Below are 20,968 nucleotides of genomic sequence, written 5' to 3' on the forward strand. Positions count from 1 at the left end.
GGAGAGCATGGCAACCATCTAGTGGTGGAGTCAGATGGGCCCCACCAGAGGAGTAGTTCAGGACCCAGGTTGTACGACCAAATACCTAGAGAAGGATGGCTCCAGATTGGGATTATGGCCCACAGAAGAAAGAGAGTCACTTTTGCACGGATGGGGGGCAAGAGAAAACACTCTGCACCAAGTGACCATGGAAAAATGGACCAGCAACAAGATGGGGTTATGGGACATGGGGAAGGCTTCCCAGATAAAGGATGCATCAAAGATGGCCTAAGCGTGGGTGCAATGGTCTCTCCCGAAGAGGGGATTCTGTCCAGCTTTATGGCGTCTCAGGACTCTTGTTTGGTTCCAAGTGTAAGAACACTTGAAACACTTGTGTATAGGCGCGTTACAAATGCCATATCATATCAAGGTACCAAGACCAGACCCACAAGTCCCAGTACGAAAAGTAGGTCTCTTTCAGGTCACTCATAATGAGGAGGTCATTGGAGAAGTAACGGCAAAGACGAGGAGCACAGCGGGGAGCCAGAAGGAGGCTATGAGGGACTCAGCACTGGCAGCAGAATGGTGAAGCAATGAGTAGCAGCTGCTCAATCCAATCATTGGCTGTGTTCCAATAGGTTTCTGGTTCAATACAGGTCTCCGGGGATCATAATCCTCAATTTCAGGGATCCCTTCCAGTGACATATTCCTGGTCACTGGGGGTTTGAGTGTATTTCACCTCTCTTGCTGGTTTCTCCTTCTGCACATTCAGGTCATCTACCTCTCGTGCTCATCTCCAGGGAGACCCCGTCCTGGGTCATCTGGACCACTCACGAGCTTGCGCTCAAGACGTGGACAAAGGTCACTTCTGAGGGAGTAAGGGAACAACCGTCCCAGAGCAGCTGAGAGAGTAAGGGAATAACCGTCCCAGAGCAGCCGAGAGAGTAAGGGAATAACCACCCCAGAGCAGCCGAGAGAGTAAGGGAATAACCGTCCTAGAGCAGCCGAGAGAGTAAGGGTTCAGCCTCTCGGGTTCTATACAGGTCTCTGGGGATCATAATCCTCAATTTCAGGGATCCCTTCCAGTGACATATTCCTGGTCACTGGGGGTTTGAGTGTATTTCACCTCTCTTGCTGGTTTCTCCTTCTGCACATTCAGGTCATCTACCTCTCGTGCTCATCTCCAGGGAGACCCCGTCCTGGGTCATCTGGACCACTCACGAGCTTGCGCTCAAGACGTGGACAAAGGTCACTTCTGAGGGAGTAAGGGAACAACCGTCCCAGAGCAGCTGAGAGAGTAAGGGAATAACCGTCCCAGAGCAGCCGAGAGAGTAAGGGAATAACCACCCCAGAGCAGCCGAGAGAGTAAGGGAATAACCGTCCTAGAGCAGCCGAGAGAGTAAGGGAATAACCGTCCCGGAGCAGCCGAGAGAGTAAGGGAATAACCGTCCCAGAGCAGCCGAGAGAGTAAGGGAATAACCACCCCAGAGCAGCCGAGAGAGTAAGGGAATAACCGTCCTAGAGCAGCCGAGAGAGTAAGGGAATAACCGTCCTGGAGCAGCCGAGAGAGTAAGGGAATAACCGTCCCAGAGCAGCCGAGAGAGTAAGGGAATAACCTTTCCAGAGTAGCCACCAAGAGGCAGGAAATCTTATTGTCTCTCTGGATTTATGATTAGTTACCCTGCCCAACTCCTTGTGCTGTCTTCCATCCCGGCAACCCTTACTCATATACCGCCTCAGTGATCACGCCAAAGCGGCCCTCTTCAGCATCTCCTATTCTGTTCTCTCCACTTTCCTGTTCCTTCTCTTTTTTCTGAGCCTCAGCATTGCCCTGCCACATACTTGCACCTCCTTCCCATCTAAACTTGCTCACTACATGCATTTGGCCTGTCTCACCCCCCCTTCACTTCTCTTCTTAGTATCTCCTTAACTTCAGCTCCTCTGTTCTCACCACAGCTGCTCCTCCTCCCCACTCTCTTAAGTCTCTCCACTGCCTTCCTCACTACTTTCTTCCCTTTCCTCCTTAAAACCTCCCACCTCTTCTCTGTTTTTTTTCTCTCCAACCTCCTCCCTATTATTCTCCTTCACCGACTCCTTAGTCTTGATGTTCCTTTTTGTCACCACCTATTTAGACTCCTTTGTGTCACCTCCTTGGTCCTCCAATGTTTCGCCTTTCCTCCAATGTTTCGCCTTATGACTGCATTACTCCCCTTCACCCCTACTGTTGTACCTCCTTACTCCTCTCCCTCTTCCCCATCTCCTCTCTACTCATGATATCCTTTCCAGCCTCGCCCGTAGCACTTTCTGGCACTTTAACAAACTCCTCCTTTGCACTCCTTCCTCCTTCAGCAAATTTGCTCCAGCATTCTTTCTTGCCTCCTCAATCACCTCCGAACTCCATCGTGCCCAGTCTCTGCTCTTCGCTCGCCACCTCAAAACTCCCACTCTAATACTTGTAAGCCCGGCACTCCAGATCTCCCTTTCCCTGCTGGGAGATGGCATTCACAGTATTGAATGGAGGAGGTGTTTAAGTTCCCCCTAAATGTCCTCTTTGAGGTGTAGTCCCTGAATTATGTGTTTCTCAAAGTAGGCAGGACGACGTGCCCCGGGACTGTAGCTTTCTGGGTCTTGGCTGCCTTTGAGGACCTGGGGATGCCATGTTCAGGCCCATGTGACAATATCCACAAAGTCACTTAGTCACAGCAGCGAAAGGGAGCACATCACACATGAGTTGCAGCGACAGGGGGGCTTCTTCAGAAGTCGCTCGACAGCAAAAGGAATATCCAACATGTTTTTGAAAACTCAAGGGGACTGATAAAGTTAACAAAAGGGGTGTCAGAAATGGCTTAACATTCATCTGGTCTACACAGCTAGGGTGGCATAGAGGCCCAGGCCAAGTGTATAAATCGGGGGCAACCCACCTATCTTGGAGCAAGACAATCAAGCCGCATGAGTTTGATTCCCGGCCCCGCGCTTAGAGGCTGGCTGGTATGAAGCAGGACATAAAAAACGATTGATTTAATTTTAATTAAATACTATTCTTACGACTCACACCTTGATGGAGGAACTCTCTCTGAAACAAAGATGAACAACTCTCTCAATGTATGCTATCACAACACTTTCAACGTGTGATACTGTTGTTAATTTCTTTCTCGATCCCAGGATTCTGCTCTCATCCTATTGTTTCCCCTAAACCTGGGCCAGATACCTTTCCAAGGGGACCAGTTTGCTATGATATCTAGATGTGCCCAAGACCCCTGGCACTATCAGGGACGATTGTATGACTTAAGGCAAATAGGTTGGAATCTTGATTCTATAAAGATGTTGCCTTTTAATGTGTGACCACACCCTTTTGTATATGTTCCATTGGTATGGTGTGGGGCTTGATGTAACACACAGTTCCTTTTCTCTACTCCAGGTCACTGCTACTATAAACTGGAAAACGAATTTGCCTCTGATGAGCTTGGATGCTTTGGAAAGTGCCGCAAACCCTGCAAGTAAGACCTCTACACAACCCCCTAACCCCCACCACCTTGTGCATTGATGAGCGTGCACGTGAAAAGCTGAAAGAATTGTGGAAGCATATAGGAATGGACGGTGGCACATGAATGATGGGTGCAAGGGGTCGTGCAGGAGTGTTGGCACTGCAGGATGCTGTTGACTGCTGGCCACAGGTGTGCATGTAGAAGTGCTTTGCTCAATACAGAGCAGGAGCACTGCCTGGGAAATGGTGTAGGATGTTTTTAAGGTGTACTAGCTGCGCAGTACAGCGCAGGAGCACTGGCTGTGGGAAATGGTGCAGGGTATCTTGAAGGTGTACTAGCTGTGGAGCACTGCCTGGGAAATGGTGTATGGTGTCTTGAAGGTGTATAAGCTGCGGAGTACAGTGCAGGAGCACTGGCTGTGGAAAGTGGTGTAGGGTGTCTTGAAGATATACTAGCTGCGGAGTACAGTGCAGGAGCACTTGCTGTGGGAAGTGGTGTAGGGTGTTTTTAAGGTGTACTAGCTGCGGAGTACAGTGCAGGAGCACTACCTGGGAAATGGTCTAGGGTGTCTTGAAGGCGCACTAGCTGCAGAGTACAGCTCAGGAGAACTTGCTGTGGGAAGTGATGTAGGGTGTTTTTAAGGTGTACTAGCAGTGGAGTACAGTGCAGGAGCAGTGCCTGGGAAATGGTGTAGGGTGTCTTGAAGGTGTACTAGCTGCGGCGTACAGTGCAGGAGCACTGCCTGGGAAATGGTGTAGGGTGCCTTGAGGTGTACTAGCTGCGGAGTACAGCGCAGGAGAACTGCCTGGGAAATGGTGTAGGGTAGCTTGAAGGTGTAATAGATGAGGAGTACAGTGCCGGAGCACTGCCTGGGAAATGGTGTAGGGTAGCTTGAAGGTACACTAGCTGCAGATTACAGTGCAGGAGCACTGCCTGGGAAATGGTGTAGGGAGCCGTGAAGTTGCACTAACTGCGGAGTACAGTGCAGGAGCACTTGCTGTGGGAAATTGTATAGAAGTACTCTGTGTAGGTAATGTTGTAGGAATGTTGTGTGTTAGGTAATTTCAAAGAGAGCTCACTAAAAGGGATGGTGTGTGAGTGCTGGTATAAGGGGCTGGTGGAGGAGTGCTGCCTGTAGATGATGGTGTAGGCAGTCTACTGGCTGTAGAGGAGGGTATAGGAGTGCTGGCTAGGGGCGGGTTTGTGTGCAGGAGCGCTGTTTTATGGGAACTGGCTGTAGGGGGATGCATTAAGAATGCCAGCTGCGGAGAATAGTATAAGAGCACTTGCTGTGTGTGATGCACAGAAGCGTTGGCTGTAGATGAGGGTGCAGGAGCACAGGATGTCAGGCGATGTTGTTGGAACACTGATTATGAAGGTACATGGATGTGTTTAATTGTATGAAATGGTTGGCTGTGAAGGATAGCCCGAGACCCTTCCCCATGGAGGATGGTGTAACAGGGGAACGCTATAGCAGCCTTGCCTGTGGCAGATGCTTCCAGAGCATCAGGTGGGGAAGAGAAATGAGGAACACTCGTGCACCCTCATTCTCAGTGTCATGGATGTGGAGAAGAGATCGCGAAAGGGCCATGTCCTGGGCTTTGTTTGCATGTGCCAGCAGGCGCCAGGGATCTATCCACATGTGCCCACATGATCACAGACCACCATGTACATGCGGGACCTCCATATACAGATCTGCACAGTGGATGTTCATGACAGTTCTGCTGATGCTGGAGTCACCGTGAATGTGTGGCGTGCCGTGGATAATCTGCGCTGGCCCCTGCAGGGCTCAGTCCAGGGCGAGCAAGCCCACACCCTGAGACTAGGGCTTGAGGTTCCCCCACAAGAGAATGTCCAATGGGATGGAGGGGTGTTGCTAGGTCTGGAAAAGATTAGGGGCTAAGCCAATGCCGGGATCAGCGGGACTCAGGGCTAGCTAGCCTTCTGGTTGTAGCACCTGAGCTTCTATCGGGGGCTACAACCAAAAGACCTGCGGCTATAGCCCCCTCAGATCCCCGCCCCCTAGCAACGCCTCTAGAACGAAGAGAGCAGTGTGCACTGGGGACAGAGTAAGATGAGCAGAAAACCAGGGTACGCACATACGAGGGGCCTATGGAGCAGAGGCCCACCAGCCCAGCTCCAGAGCTCCCTGTAGGCCAGCGCATCACTCGCGGAGTCCCCTGGAGTAACCATTTGTACGTTCATAATGAGCGTCACAAATGGTTATCCAGGGATGTGGAGCGTCAAAGATGTGGCCTGGAGCAAAGGAAACAAGGGCTTTTACCATTGTGTCTCTCCTCCTTGTGCAGGAGCCTGGCAGTGCGCGGAGCAGAGAAAAAAACAAAAGGACTCGCTATGACCCTGTGATGATCATCAGAGTTTCTTGCTGATGATCATCGCATGCACGCACTGAATCCTCATTGGCAATCTACTCCAAGCGTGTGCTGAGGAGAATCCACCAGGAAAAGGCTGACGGACAGCCACCGTAGGCTGTTCCATGAAAAGGCCCCCCCAATGAGAACAAACGCCCCTGTTCTAAGGAGCTCTAGCAAGTGATCGCTGTCACGAATGATGCAAGAACACTGGCTGCGGGTAGCATGACCGAAGCGCAGGCTGTCGTGACATTGTGGGAGATGCTGGCAGTGCGAGGATGTGTCAGGGCATTGCTATAGCGGCTGGTGTTGGAGCGTTGACTATGCATGAGGCCTTGGGAGCTTTGCGCGCCCGAGCGCTGCCACAATGCTAGCTGTAAAGTAATCTCCCAAGAGATAAGGTGGTGCTCTACACCCCAAATTCTACTAATGTAGGGCCCTCATGTTGAATGGGTCTAGAAGAAAAGTGGCCAGGGAGGGAGGAGAAGCTTAGTGCTGGAAAAGGAGGAGAATCTCCAATTCTTGGAGTGTTGAAGAGTGCACATTGCCTGCTAGTAGGGTTCCAAGTGGTTCCTGCGGAGGACTCTTTGGGGGGGGTCTATATCCCGAGGGAAGCCCCAGGTGTTTTCATCATGTTCTACTCGCTACCAGCAGGGTCTGCCAGCAGAGCGGTGTCACTGCATTTTGAGGGATGCATGTGTACAAGTGATGCACAGCTGTGCTCGAATTAGTGTGTGCTGTTGGAGGCTGCACACAGGCAGCATATGTGACAGGATGTGTGTGTAGTGTGAAATGGTAGAAAGAAGTGGTCGAGGGGTTTGGTGTGGAGGGCCGTGGAGGACCTCTGGCTGCCGAGGACTGAGTAGTTGGGGGTGTTGTATGGATGATGAAGGAGCAGCAAATGTGCAGGGTGGTGTAGGCATGATGGCTGTTGTGTAGGATTGTGCTGGAAGTGGAGGATGGTGTGGGAGTGCTGAACGTGGGGCTGAGGGAGCAGTGCCAGATGTGGGGTTGATGATGTAGCAGAGAAGTGGCCTTTCCTCCATTGTTCACCGATCTGTTCTTCTTTTCCCACAGATTAACAGAGTACCATCTCTCCGCTGGATACGCTCGTTGGCCATCGGATGCTAGCAGTGTAGGTTCATGTTTGCTTCACCCTCAGACCTCTCTTTAATGCGCACTGGTGGGTACAATGTGCCATAATGGATCTTTCTCAGCTACAATGTTCCTCTTCTTCAAGGATCATTTCAGTAGGACCAGTCCTCCAATGCAGGGTGCCTGGAGGGGCCATGTAAAGGGGTCAGGCCGCATGTGCAGTCCATCTGCCACTGAAAGATGAGCTTCAAACCACAGAGGACCTGACAACGAAGAGTCAGCAGCTCATTCCCCAAAACAAAACAAATGGGCCTCATTACAAGGTCCATGGTCTGGGAAAGAAATGACAGAATAAATGCAGGTAATACCGCCACCAGCATTTTTTCCAGACCGAGGAAACACAGGTTTGCTGGTAGGGGCAGTGAACTACCGACAGACCTGACCTGCTGGGAGTCCAGGCCCCCTACCAGCAAATTTATGCCGGAATCATACCGGTGCCGGTGATTCCAGCAATCCCATGCCATGGAGTCCTCCATGGAATGGGAACTTACTGGCGTCTCCCCCTCCCGTAATATCCCAGTAATACCGGGATATCGTGCGATGGAGACAGTAAGGCAGTTTCACCGATATCTCGTCGGTAATTCCGGTGGGATACCAGCTGTGATCCTGGAAATGCTTTTGGAGGGACAGGGCCTCCTAGTCCTTGTCCTACCACTTCTCTGTGTGTTTTTATGTTTTCCACCACTGAGGTCCAGTCTGGACCTCTGGCAGCACAGCTATTCATGTTTTCCTTTTGGTGAGCATCACCCATGGGATACCCTTATGGCTCCCATGAGTGGGGGTATGCCCTTGTACCCCTTATTTGTGTTTTTGGGCACCTATGTGTTGCCCACAGAGAATGGTTTGGGCTGGTGGCAGCTACATGCTGACTTGGCAGTGGCTCTGACTGACTGTCCTCCATTTTTGGGACACCCAGGCCCTGCCCTAGAAATCAATGGATTGCTGAAGAAAGGCAAGATGGCCACTGTGGCCTATTGGTTTTACCTTATTTCCCAATGTCCTCAGAAGCCCTGACTCTGTTCCTTTCCTCCTGACTGGCTGTTGGGTGGAAATACCATATATGGCTCTGGGGCTACCCCCTGTCAGACTGACTGGAGCCTTCCCATGGACTGTGTGTTGTGGGTACTCCCTTGGGGTGGGACTTGTGTGAATGGAGTTGGGAGTCAACTCACATTCTGTATTGTGGGTGTCTGCCTTCTGTGTGTGACGTAATGCCTGAGACAGCCCTGACTTAAACTGGTATGAATGCAGTGTAGTGTGCTGAAAGGCTTGCTACTTGCCCCAATCCACATTCTTTGTTACGGGTGTCTGGGTGCAGTGAATGGCCGGAATGCCTGTGAGCCTGATTGCCTGCCTGCCTGCCTGCATGAATGCCCTTCTGCTTGATATTTTTACTGAGCCTGGCTTTGGCTGAGTGAATGGGGAACAAATGTATATAACTAGAGTCCCTGCACTCACCAATTTGTTCAGAAGCTGAAGTCAAAGCTGAAGCAAGAAGAATCTGTTCCTTGAAGCCCAGCTGGAGGAGAAGTATGCTGCTGCATTTTCTCTGTGTAATCCAAAAGCTGCTGTGTTCTTCCAAGGACTGATCCATAGAGGACCTGCAAAGGACACCTCTCCCCGAGCTACGAGGGACCATTGTGCAACCTGCTACCCTTCATCTAAAGTGCCCCGTAAAGTCAGTCCTGTGTGCCTGCCGTACGGAGAAGTGGTTTTAGTGAGTCCTAAAGACGAGTGCCCGTAGATCTTGAGTGGAAAAAGTCCATTGGTGTCACCCAGGGTCCGGAGAAGCGTTCGTTACTGCTGGAAGCCTGTTGCTGTCTACTGCCCAGAAGGGGTATACCCTGACATAGTGTGGGTGGACACCCGGAGCTGCGAAAAGGTCCAAACTGACTTAAAATACTCCAAGCGACCAAACTTGCTATTATCACTGACCACTTTTTCCCACCAGAGAAGGTCCGAGTTGCTGAGTGCTGAGGAAGATCCACTGGTGGGTTTCCCGCCACCAGAATCCAACAAAGACGTCCCGAGGGTCCAGACTTGGCGAGGGTCTGTGGTCCACTCCAGTCGGTGAGTCTAGGTTGCTAGAAGTCATCCAAAGGTCCATGCCGTGACTGCAGCACTGAAGAACTGAAAGGTGGAAAACCGTGATATTCTGAAACCCGATACCCAAAGTGACCTATACACCCATCACCGCCAAGTCCTCGTAGGTCCCCAGGGGTCTTATTCTCATCTGCCAAGCCTTTAAGGCGCCCACAGCAAGGTTCATATTTCCAAGACTTCTACAGTCAGAGAAATTGTCGACCAGCGATGAGCATCGCGAAGAGCAAAACTGCTGCACTTCAGAAAGAATTTGGTTCAATTTTTCTTCTTGGGCTCAGCATCCCAGTGGCTCCTTCTTCGAAGGGGGGTCCATCCTCCAGTGGAATCCTCGAGTGAAACTGAGAAACTCTGCCACTTCGCCTGCCGAGGCACCAAAGGTACTGTGACAAGGAAGAGCATCTTCTAACCTCAGAAGTGGTCCAGGGTTCCCAGATTTGTCTTGGATCCTGTTCTCCTGTGGCTACTCAGGTACTTTGGGGTGGTAAATCCTTTAAGAAGAAAGTAGAGGGTTATTAAAACATTTTTGGACTGGGCTGTAAAAGACAAGATAAATTACTCACTACCTTTTCCATTAGAGGTTGCCCAGGTGGGGGGATCCTCACACAGTATTATTTATCTAGTCTAAAGAAATCATTCTGCCAATGTTCATAACCTGTCTTTCTTCCCAAATCTATGCTGTTACACCTCACTTAATAAATCACATGCCTATTTGAAATTGTCTGCAGGTGGCGCATTTATTACTGAAATTAAGTATCGTGTGGTACTACATAGAATGCATATATTTGACATTCTTTGAATAGTATTTCCAGAGTACAAAGTGTTATTATATATATATATATATATATGTATATATATATATAAATATGGTAGGAACCTTATTTTATATATAGAAGCTGTGTTATCACCTAGCACAGTGTCACAGTGTGTAGATATTCCTTTGTGACGGCTTGGGCACTCACTGTATCAAAGTACCCACCTGCATCACCCCCTGAGTGCTTAAGCCCTGCTGCTCATGCAAGGTTACCAAATTGAGAGCCTTGGCTGAGGTGCTCTGTGCCTTTGTCCGAACCATATAAAGGGCAGCAGTCCCCCTCGGCCCTCCCAGTCTTCGTGCCGGCGACACTGTCATCAGGGCCATGTCTCCAGCCACCGCCATAGGCAACACTGACCTTTATGTAAAGAAATCTATGTTTTCCCTCTCCTACGTGCTCAATTGTCCTAGGACTCTCATGAATAATTGATTTAGATGATTGAGGCAACACAAGAGTCACCCGGTAAGCAACCATCGAGTGACCATTAGAATTTTTCTTTAGATTTTTTATGTACAGGGTGGGATACATCTATATTTGCAAACGCTGACCTTCATGGCCTAGCACCACTGGAGAAAAGTAGCACAGCTGTGAAGGTGAACCGTCTTCCTTTGTGCACCGCTCTTCACTTTTGGGAACGAAACCATTTTCACTTTTGAGTATTTACATGAATATCACCTCTACATGTGTTATCCCACATGTGTTTATCAATGCCCCATAATGCTTTTTTGTCTTTTTCAGAAATGGGTTTTCTACATGCTGTCCCAGCAGAACAATTTCAACGTCACCGCCTCTGGCAGGTAAAGTACTCCCCATTTCCTGGAACCTTGTCGGGGGCGGGGTTACCTTTGAAACCAATCACGATAGAACATTAATTCTTCAACCAACCACACTCGTTGGCTGAAAGTTTCTAGACCCAACCTTCACTTCCTGGCCAGAAGCCCTTGCAGTACGAACTACAGTACTTCCAATCTCACTACAGATGACAGTACTTGTCTTAACACAACACAGCACTGCACTTCGAAGCCACACTATGTTACAGTACATCTCAGCTGCAATGCAGACTGTGGGATTTCTCTTCATGCCAGTGCTGCACAATCGCGCCAGAAGCTCCGCCCATTAACACAGTAGACTACAATATCCCCTGTATTTCATAGACACCATAGACTATAGTACTTCCCATTCACCCATATGCTGTCATTCTCATGGAAGACTACACTACCGCCCATTCACACCATAGGATACACTCACGCCTACTCACACAGTACACGGCAGCACCCTCCATTGACACTGCGGAGTATAGTACCTGCCTGTTCGCATAATAAACCACTGCAGCTCCCATTCTCATGCCAGTTTACAGTGCCACTTTTTTACACCCTGTTTATTTGGTACAACGTTTTTACATCACCAGTATATTTTTCGATGAGTTTGTCGCCGAACATTTTTCAATGAAAAAAATAATCGAAATATATAGGTGGGGGTGGGTAAGGGGATGTAATGGGAAGAGGATGTGTGGCATAGGGAGTAAATAATAGCAGATGTGTGTCTTGGGTGGGACACCGACAAATATTTTTACAAAAATGTCGAAGAGTTTAATGGTTTTATGCAAAAAAAGAATCAAAACAATTACTGGCGATGTAACAACGTAGAACCATTTTTTTTTTATAGTGATCGGTCTACAATATATACTGCCGACCGAGCTCTAGGGCCCAGTGGAACCCTTTACAGAAGACCTCTATAGCAGCACACGAGTGGCATGCATGGAGCAGTGTGGTACATGCAAGCCACTTGTGGCTGCTTCACATGTTGTGTGGAGGGATCTGGTAAACATATCAGACCCCACATGTACATATCTGGACAGTGTATGAACAGCATCTTCCTTTGGCATAGAATAGCCCACACTGACTTCAGTAGGTACAATGGTGTCTGCTATGCCAGGATACCCATTACGTGCCCTCCAGATGTTTGCCATTTCAATTCCCATCAGTCCTAGCCTGCAAAGTCAGTGCTGCCCGCCCATGAGCCACATCATTTATAACCCTGCACCTCCCCCCACATTGCTCCCACCTCAAACTATTTTCTTCTGTGCCCTAGCCTGGCATTATGCCACTGAATGCAAAAAGCTTTACATTTGGCAAACCAGGGCTTCCAAATCCTGCTAGCGATGAATTGCCCGTGTGGCATTTGCATTATTCTAAAAGGCATATGCCATGTGAAGGAAGCCAATGAATCTGAAATGACCCCCTTCTTATCATGATGACCTGTGCATTGGTCTCTAGATGTGAGGCTATGTTAATAGGATTCTGTACTGCAGTATATTGTTAGTATTAGCGTGCTGAGGTTTGGCTGATGAGTGGGTACTGTGCGCCTGCCAGGGGTATCAAGACCATGGCCTGATTGAGGAAAGAAGAGGAGAAGGCAAGAGGAAAAGAAAGTGGAAAATAGATGGTGCAAAGGAAGGGCAGCGCCCTGCTAGGTGGACGGTTCCATGTGTTAAAATCACAGCAAAAATGGCCGTTCACAGAAAATATCGCGGCAAAAAGGCTGTCGTTTTGCCAACGCAATCCATATAAAGGATGCGGGGGACACCCCCGCAACTCCCAGACCCATTATACCATTCACAACCCCCGCTCTCCTTAAATAGTATAATGGGGTACACCTTTACCAAGTCAAATCACAGCATTTTTGACGCAATTTTTTGTAATGGTGACATTTTTGCAGCGATTTTATTACTGCATACCAGGTGGACCATGGTCCTGCAAAAGGGAGGAGGCGGGTAAGTGCTGGAGCGCTGTGATCATTGGGTTGTGTTTCCCAGGTAGATGTCGAGAATTATAAGTTGGAGGGATGAGGGGCTCAAGTTTGTGCTCAAGCAATCTGGGAAGTTGGGGGCTTATTTTCCCAGGCATCTCTACACGTCATACCCAAGTTCAATGTCCAGAATGTTCTTGGCAACAGAAAGTAAGGGAATGGATCGGTCAAACCAGTTCAATGGAAAAGTCTGGCACCTTGATGTCAAAAAGGTTATTTTAAGAGTGTGTACTGCGCCATGTCTTGATAGAGTTAATTTCAGTTCACCTTCAGAAAGCGGTCTTGATGATCGCATTCACTGGATGTGACTGGAGCAGGTAATTCACGGCCATGCTTTAGCACTGGATGCTTAGATAATGGGAGGTAGCTAAGCCAACCTCAGTGCAATGGGGGTCAGACCAATTGTACAAATCAAGTAGGGAACCGGTGCAGATCCAAGATTAAATAGGCGGCATGCATACGGGCAGAGGAGCAATTAATCTGCTCCAGCTGGAGTTCACAGGTAACTATGAGCAATCCGTGTTCACGGCTCTTCTCCGCCAATCATGGACATACAATCACTCTCTCTGATTTAGCACAATGCCCAGGCCTCGCCTGATTCACAAAGATTTCCACTGGAGCAAATTAGGGGCTTCTGGTGAGCATCTCTGATTTGCACCTGTCCCCTTACATCTGATTCACAAAGCAAATCTGCAGATGCTTGAAGCATCTTAAAGATACATGCATCCGAACGCGCGTCACATAGACCTCAGAGGTGGTGCCGGCAGCTCTGTTTATGCAACGCCAGTTTTAGGCTTTGTGGGTCAGGGGAAAGAAGCACGCTCAAGTATGAGATGTTCACAGGGGTCTGTGAATCAAGTAGTCCAGCCCCCCTTCCACAAGTCTTTAAATTGGGATTTGAATGGAATTTGACACTTGTGGATATCAGTATAACCATTGAGAGTTTCTGAGTATTTAAACCTGGCTTATTTTAGAGTGCATGTCAACTGTAAAATGGAACACTTGGGGCTTACGGATCCTGTGCGATGTTAGTAGCTCATCCATTTATTCATTTCATAATCCAAATTTGAAACGAAATACATTTAAAATGGTTGGCCAATCCTGTCAAACCTAGGATTACCCTGATTGGTTTAGGTGACGAATAATGCAAGTAAGCAGATTCCCATGGAAACCATGTGCAAAGAACCTGAGAATGGTAGACTTGATTGTGGTTTATCAAGTTAAGCAAGAAAATCCTATACGACGGGATTGTGATGGTACGTGTCCAAATGTCGACGGATAAAACCGATTACAAAATTAGTATATGATATATGACATTTATAACGCGCCCATACACAAATGTCTCAAGGCGCGATGAAGCAAGGGAGGGGGAACAGAGGGAAGACAGACACCGATCCTACTAGGCCAGGTGTCATTCAGATCGCGCAATTGAAGGGGAAGGGGGAATGAAAAGTCCGGGGGGTGGGGGAAGCTGGGGGCCGGAAAGTGCAGTACGTGGGATAATCAAATAAAAACATAAAATAAATAAGAACCGCCAGCTGGTGGCAAGTGCAGGGTGAGTGCAGACACAAGTGCTGGTTTGGGGACTGGAGGGATACAGAAAACAGTCCCCAGGGGCAGGGGTTGCCAGGGAGGCAGCGCAAGCATGCAACTGGCAGGGCTAGAGCCCGAGATCAGATGGGTGGCCAGGTAACCTGTGCAGTCTCATTATCAGCCAGGACTTCAGCAGGGGAGAGGGGGAGAGAAATCAGAAGCAGAGAAAAAGTTCTTGAGGTGCTTCCGGAACCAAAGGTGGTTCTCCTCAACTTTCAGGGAGGCGGGGAGGCTGTTCCAGAGGGAGGCCCCAGCCGAAGAAAGAGATCTACCCCCAACTTTTGAATTTGTTTTACGCACAGGAATGATCATGCATTTGTTGTTACATTACATCAGTTAGAAGACAGAACTTTAAACAGTTTTAATTTCATGACGATTCCTAAAAAAGCGTCAAAATAGTTTTAAAAGCTGTCAAATTAATCCAAACTAAAAACAGAAATACAAAACACTGAGTGCTGTGTGGCAGTCTGCTCCGTTTGAAGCCAAGTGCAGATTCTCAAGAAGGCAGTACCATTGAGAACAGAACCTTGACGGGAAATGTAGAGAGTGGAGTAATACAGAGCTGTTTCACTACTTGTATACTGAAGATACAGCTGTTTCGCCCAAAACCACAAAAGCATTCAACAGCCGGCGCGGCAATCCTGTGTCCGCTACAGTAGAGAATTTGGAGATTTCTTGCTGGAGGATAGTGAAGAAAGTATGATACAGGGCCTGAGTATAGCCAACGCATTCAGTACTGAAGTCCAAAGGAACAAGCTGTATGCATGCTAGAATGTACACTGCGAATGCGAGCAGGTCGGCCAGGGCGTGGATGTAAATAAGGGGTTCTAATATGGAGCTCATTCAACATTCCTGCAAGGTCTATCTCCATCAGCCAAGGTATAATAGGGGCAGCTTCTGCAAGACCGGTCAGTTTCATACAGAACATGTGTTCCTTCACCCACATTAAGCCACAGCATTGGGACATGTATCCCATGGCAAACTGCCCATGGGGCCACGAGGGCTGGCGGATCGGCCCCCATTCCTAGGTAGGATCAATGCACAGGGTTGTCCCCCAACTTGGCAGTGTATAGATACGGGCATGGATGGCAAGAGTGGTATGAGGTGTGGGGTGGTTGTAGCAGGGTGACTTCCTTTACAAACAAAGCATGAGGTATCATTTCCAAATTCTTTTGATTCGTTTTTTACAACTTTATTTGCAAGTGTCAACATTTAGGCATTCTCCTTTTCTATGCATGTCTTTTACTTTGGACATGGAACCTTTCTTTTATACCATGACAGACAGGTACCTACACTGTAACAATGAGTATTCATGCATGACTTCCGGTTGTCTGAATTAATGCATTGCACATTTCCATTTGTGAGACTCTCTACACCCTAAAACTCTGAGCATGTTCACTGTGTGTGCAATGTGAGGTTTCACGCTGGCGGGAGCAGCTAGGCAACTCCCTCCACAAGAGTGGGAAGCCGGGAGACTTCTCTGAAGTTGGTCTCCGGAATCAGGGGCTAGATGTTGTGGCTTGAGCTTGCCGTAGGAATGATGCCGGAGTCTGTCTTGTTTTCTGACCACTCGTTCTCTTTTGATGCAGGAACGGAGTTGCCAAGTTAAACATCTATTTTTCAGATGTGACGTATAAATCCACAGTAGAATCTCCCACGATTGATGTAAGTAACACAGGGAGCTGTCATGGGTGACACGTGTTGCAAGGGGTAGGGGTTGGGCACTGCTATGGGGGAAAGGCGTGTTATCAGGGGAACATCGGCCCAGGTAGAGAGCTACCATCCTTGCTGCGCCCGACGGTGATAGAGCCACTACCAGCATTGTCCCACTTCCTGGTTTCTCACGGGTGTAGAGCACTGCTGGCAAGGAGAGGACACTCTAGCAGGGCCATCCTCTTCTTGGTGGAGAACACTGGCATCAAGTGTTCTTTCTTTTGGGACTATGGGGTGGTTCTGATAGCAGGGTGTTATTGTAACCTGGTCTTGTAACATCAGACGCCTGTCTTCCTGAGCATGCTATATGTGTATATCTCACTGCGGTTCTCTCCTGTTTTCTCCCTAGATGGTAGTCCTTCTCTCACTCTTGGGCAGTCAGTGGTCTCTGTGGTTTGGTTCATCCGTGCTATCTGTTGTGGAGATGGGAGAGCTCATGTTTGACCTTGTGGCCATTACTATCATCCTGTACCTGCATCGTCGTCAGAAGAAGAAGATGGAGGCTGTCGAAGAGGCCAGCGTTGCACCCACCCCCACTCTGCCCCGCTGGCAAACGCATGATAATCCAGATTTCCCGTCTGAAGAAGAGGAGCCTTCACACCACTTCAGGGTGGTGGCCGACATCACCCCACCACCGGCCTATGACAGCCTCGAGCTGCACACCATGGAGGAGTGTGAAAACAGCAGCTCCTCCTCTAAACGCTCAAGCCTCCGAAGTAATCTGTCTGCCCAGAGCCAGGCCCCATCTGCATCTGAGAATGCCTGAGGGAGTAGGGGTTGTCCTTCGGCATCCCGCTCACTGAATTCTCAGACATATGTCATTCTCCCATCCTCTTCCTTGAAGGGGGTATTTCTATTTTACCACTGATAGCAGTTGGGATATTACCTCTTAACCGTGCTCTGATGGGTGCTTCGACTTCTTCCACCATTCTTGTCCGCAGGTGGTGCTGGTGGAGGGAAAGGCAAAATGTAACCAGCAGGTGGAGGGGTTGACTCATTGCCCTTTGAGGCAGAGGCTTCACTGCACTGAAATAGAAGGCTGAGACCTGGGCTATACCTTTTCCTCAGGATAGTCAGACTTCCCAGGTGATTTACAGCATATTTCCTCAATAGTGGCACGTGATTTCTATTGATCAAATTTATGAAAAAATTGACAAAATGTTTGAACTGTGTTACTCTACCTGTAACAGTACAACCAGATACAGTAAAGGACAGATCTCAGGCTCTTTAAAAGGGGTAAAAGTCAGAGTCGCTTTGTGCAACAGTTGCCAGAGACCCAGCCTAGTTAGAAATTGGAGGAATGTCCACAAATACTGATGTGCTCAGTGACTTTATCCCACAGTTTGAGATCTTTTGTTATGAAACCTATACATTGTGCAGTTGGTGCAGGCCGACACACCAGTTAGCAACATGCGATAGAATTGTCATTTTCTCGCGATGCAGCACTTTCTTATTATATGTGGACTCTTTTGGGGGAGTTGTAATAGAGCCATGAAACTCCCTTGTGCGGTTGTTTCCATTAGTTCCAGGAGCAGAACTTTCGGAATTTGGGGAGGACATCACCGTTCAGCATAGCCCTATCTCCATTTAGTTTTCCTTTAATAACTGGGGAAGAGGTACCGTTCTTAAAGATAGCTACAGAGGGTGGGATCTCGGAACATTGTGGCCCCGCCGCCACCGGGGCTCTTTTATGGAGGGTTGGCATGAGGCATTGGTTCAAGGGAAGACATTTCTATGACCCTTATGTCCGCTTTATTGCTTTTCCTCTGGCATGAAAATTATTAGCCACTAGGTCAGACATTGCCAGTTTTGAAGCATGTGTTTAGGGGAGCCTCGCCACCACCATGCCCACCCCCCTACCCTACTGCATTCTGGGATAAATATAGGAGTAGCAATATCAAAGCAGTGATCTGGGATTTAAGCCTTTAAGCTACAGGACGTCCCCCGACCACACATGCTGCCTTACCACATGAGCTATTTGACAGAATGTGTGCTTGCATGAACTTCTGAAAGCAGAACGCAGAATTTTTACCAAGACTGACTTTTCTCGTTGTGTGTAGAGTGAGACCAACACAGCGGCAAGTGGTGTGACAGATAGCGTTACATTGGTGGTAGTTGGATGGCCATACGGTGGTCGCTCTGCTCCAGAGAAGCGGTAAACGGATCACTCACCTTTCCCCGTCACATGTTTGGTTTTAACGAAGGAAATTGGTCAAACAAGTATTATGTAACATTATGTCATAAAAGTCATGAATTGCCTTTGTATTTGGAGGGCAAATTAATGCATATTCGTCTTTTAAAAATGTTTGAGTTGAAAAGTTAATTCCAAATACTTTAAAGCAACAATGTAAAACTTCTCTGTAACATATTCAGAATGGTTTGATTTTATTTTTTTAAAGTAAAAACTGCGTTAGAAAATAATTATTTTTAAAACCTACCAAATTATTTGAAACAATGTACAAAAAAAACATTACTTTGTTACCAAAACTCCAAAATTGTCAGACAAGGTGGCAAAAGGCTTTCACGTGATGCTGTTTCGTTGAACGATAACATCACAGATTAAAATGTTAATGGGTCAGTTTATTGAATTTACAAGGGGCACAGTAACTAGCTATCGAGCTGCACACGGCGCTGTGTACTAAAAACAGAAAACGACACAACCGTATATGGTTTATGAATGGGAAACCCACAATCTGTGTACCGCTTATAGCCCTCCAAAACATGAGAAATAATAAACAAGACTTAAATTGACTCTAATAAGAACAATTTTAGCAACTTAAATAGCATGATTTGTTGAACAGGATCTTGAAGAAATTGGAAGAGAGGCTAGCCATTGTTTCTTGCAGGAAACGGAAGTGCCTGGAGGGACCATACAGCGGGTCTAGTTTGGAGAGATGAGGCCAGAGTCTACCCTAGCTTTCAAAAGGAGTATCTGCTTTCAGCTTGAATTGCTGACAAATAGCTGACAAACGACAGATATGGCTGCTGTGCTTTAGGCCCCAATCTAGACCAGTTAGCGTTGTGTTAGGGGATTCCATCATAAATGGTCGATCAAGGGAAATGTGGGAATCTGGACAGGGAGGGATTACAGTGGGTACAGTTAAATCCCATCCGTGACCCCTGTATACTGTCTTGTAAGATAACCGGTACAGCAGGCATAATATTTGAAGCCTGGGAACACGCGTGTACCTGCCCACACTCGCCTAGTAACATGCTGTTCTTTCTCTGCTTTCCTCCTTCCTCTCCATGTTCAGCTTTTTCCTCTTGCCCTCGCCCCGCTAGTAGCCGCGCCAATAGACCCGGCCGAAGGGCGTAGCAGCAGCTTAGAAGTGTGCATGACGTAACACACTCTTCTGCACTCTACGCATAGTCCCTCCTCTCTCTCTCTAGACGAGATGGGGCACAGTTTTACTCAGATGAGAGGGGTACCCTTCTCTTGCATTTTCTCTTCGTACCTCTCATTTATTGTCCACCAGGACTGAAAATGGAAATAATACACACTGTACACTGGGAACCCATCGCTAGTGGGGTGTATCGTATGAGCGATAGGGACAGGGGTGTGGGTGGAGGTGCAGTCACACTAGGCAAGAAACAGTCTGCGTGGGAGTGGTGGACACATGACTGGCAGCCATGATCTTTTTATTTTAGTTTCATGGTAAGTGTGATGAAGGGGGTGGCGTGGGAGGGATTTTCAAGGTATCACGAATGGGGCGTGGTCTACGAAGTGAGTGAGCATAGACTACTGATGAATCATTCAATATTTTACTACGCTTCCTGAAATCAGGGTACCTTACAATACTGCCTGTGTAGGGTTTGGAATCCTTGCCATTGCCCTTTCTGTATCCCCAGGTTTCAAATACAGGTCTTTCTTTCAATGTGGAAGCCTACAAGCAAGAGAAGAATGTGCATAGCTCCGGGCTACAAGCGGAGCCCCCACAATCCCCCCCCAGACAGAACAGAACGCCCAGTTAGCATTGTTCCCATAGAGCACTAAGACCTTATAGTGGTCCCTATTTTAGGTGTTCTCACTGTTGCCATATAAGTGGACTGAAGCACAGTAAGAGGAGGTTGATCTTCACAGGATCACACAATTTTGGCATTGAAATTGAAAACATCCTCCTACAACAGTATGACCCAAAACTAAATTCTCGGAGCAAGCAAACTAATATCTATCACTCCTGCAAAATGTAGCGACTGTGCATTGAGTAAAAACCCTGGTCGTGCTTGCGCTTGCTTAGCCCAAGAAGAGGCCGCAAAGGATAATTCAGTATTGCCTCTTGGCGGCCAAGGCCTCAAAACTTTCTCCACCCACCAAAGATTAGTCTCTGTTGAAGATTATACCCCTTATATCCCATGCGTGAGGGAAGTGATGGTGCGTGCGTTGTATAGGCCTTCAGATATATGCCAGTCCAGAAGGGACAAGAGTTAAAGACACGACAAACAGTTTTGACCGTTAGTTTACAGAAGCTGCACTTCCTGTCATCTTATGGGATTCCAGACCAACTACCAAGAAATTCAAGCATGGGAAGAATGTTATAACGCGTGCAGGTAATACATCTTCTAAATCGAGCATTGCACATCCTCGTAAGATATTTACATGGTAAGTTAGGTCGAAAGCCTTGAGTGCTATATATTTTGTAATGCTTTTTATAATAAAGTGTTTTCAAGCTATTGTTCACATGCCATCCCTTTGTTTTCCCTCTTAAAGTGGTAAGTGCATTAGGGAGTGTAGTCAGATGAGTCATCGTTAATCCCAGATTACTTTGGTGATTTGTGACAATATCCCATGGTTCGAAAAGGAAATGGTTGGCTTGATCAGAATGATATTGTTTCGCAATAAGGCCCTGTAGCAAATCAGATGTCAGTTGGGGAGCATGTAAAGAAAGTACAAAATTACAATGCAGTATTAACCAATGGGATCTCAAAGAGCGTAGGCCAGGTTCTAATC

At 47.9% G+C, this 20,968-nt stretch overlaps 1 protein-coding gene across 2 annotated transcripts in view; it reads left to right on the forward strand.

The window, feature by feature from the left end:
* The window catches only part of LOC138580288 (amiloride-sensitive sodium channel subunit alpha-like), a 223,852-nt gene extending 203,156 nt beyond the window's left edge, over positions 1-20,696 (forward strand). Inside the window, exons 9-13 of one of the 2 annotated variants that reach the window (XM_069650701.1) lie at positions 3,398-3,476; positions 6,914-6,971; positions 10,645-10,703; positions 15,897-15,972; positions 16,370-20,696. In XM_069650701.1, coding sequence (XP_069506802.1) covers positions 3,398-3,476; positions 6,914-6,971; positions 10,645-10,703; positions 15,897-15,972; positions 16,370-16,786 — 689 coding nt within the window. In that variant the 3' untranslated portion in view covers positions 16,787-20,696. The remainder of the gene's footprint in view (positions 1-3,397; positions 3,477-6,913; positions 6,972-10,644; positions 10,704-15,896; positions 15,973-16,369) is intronic. The other variant, XM_069650702.1, reaches the window with a different exon arrangement.
* The last annotated feature ends 272 nt before the right edge of the window (positions 20,697-20,968 follow it).

This window comes from Ambystoma mexicanum, chromosome 3p (genome assembly GCF_040938575.1).
Source record: "Ambystoma mexicanum isolate Mex_15411 chromosome 3p, UKY_AmexF1_1, whole genome shotgun sequence".
Classification (NCBI taxonomy): Eukaryota; Metazoa; Chordata; class Amphibia; order Caudata; family Ambystomatidae; genus Ambystoma; species Ambystoma mexicanum.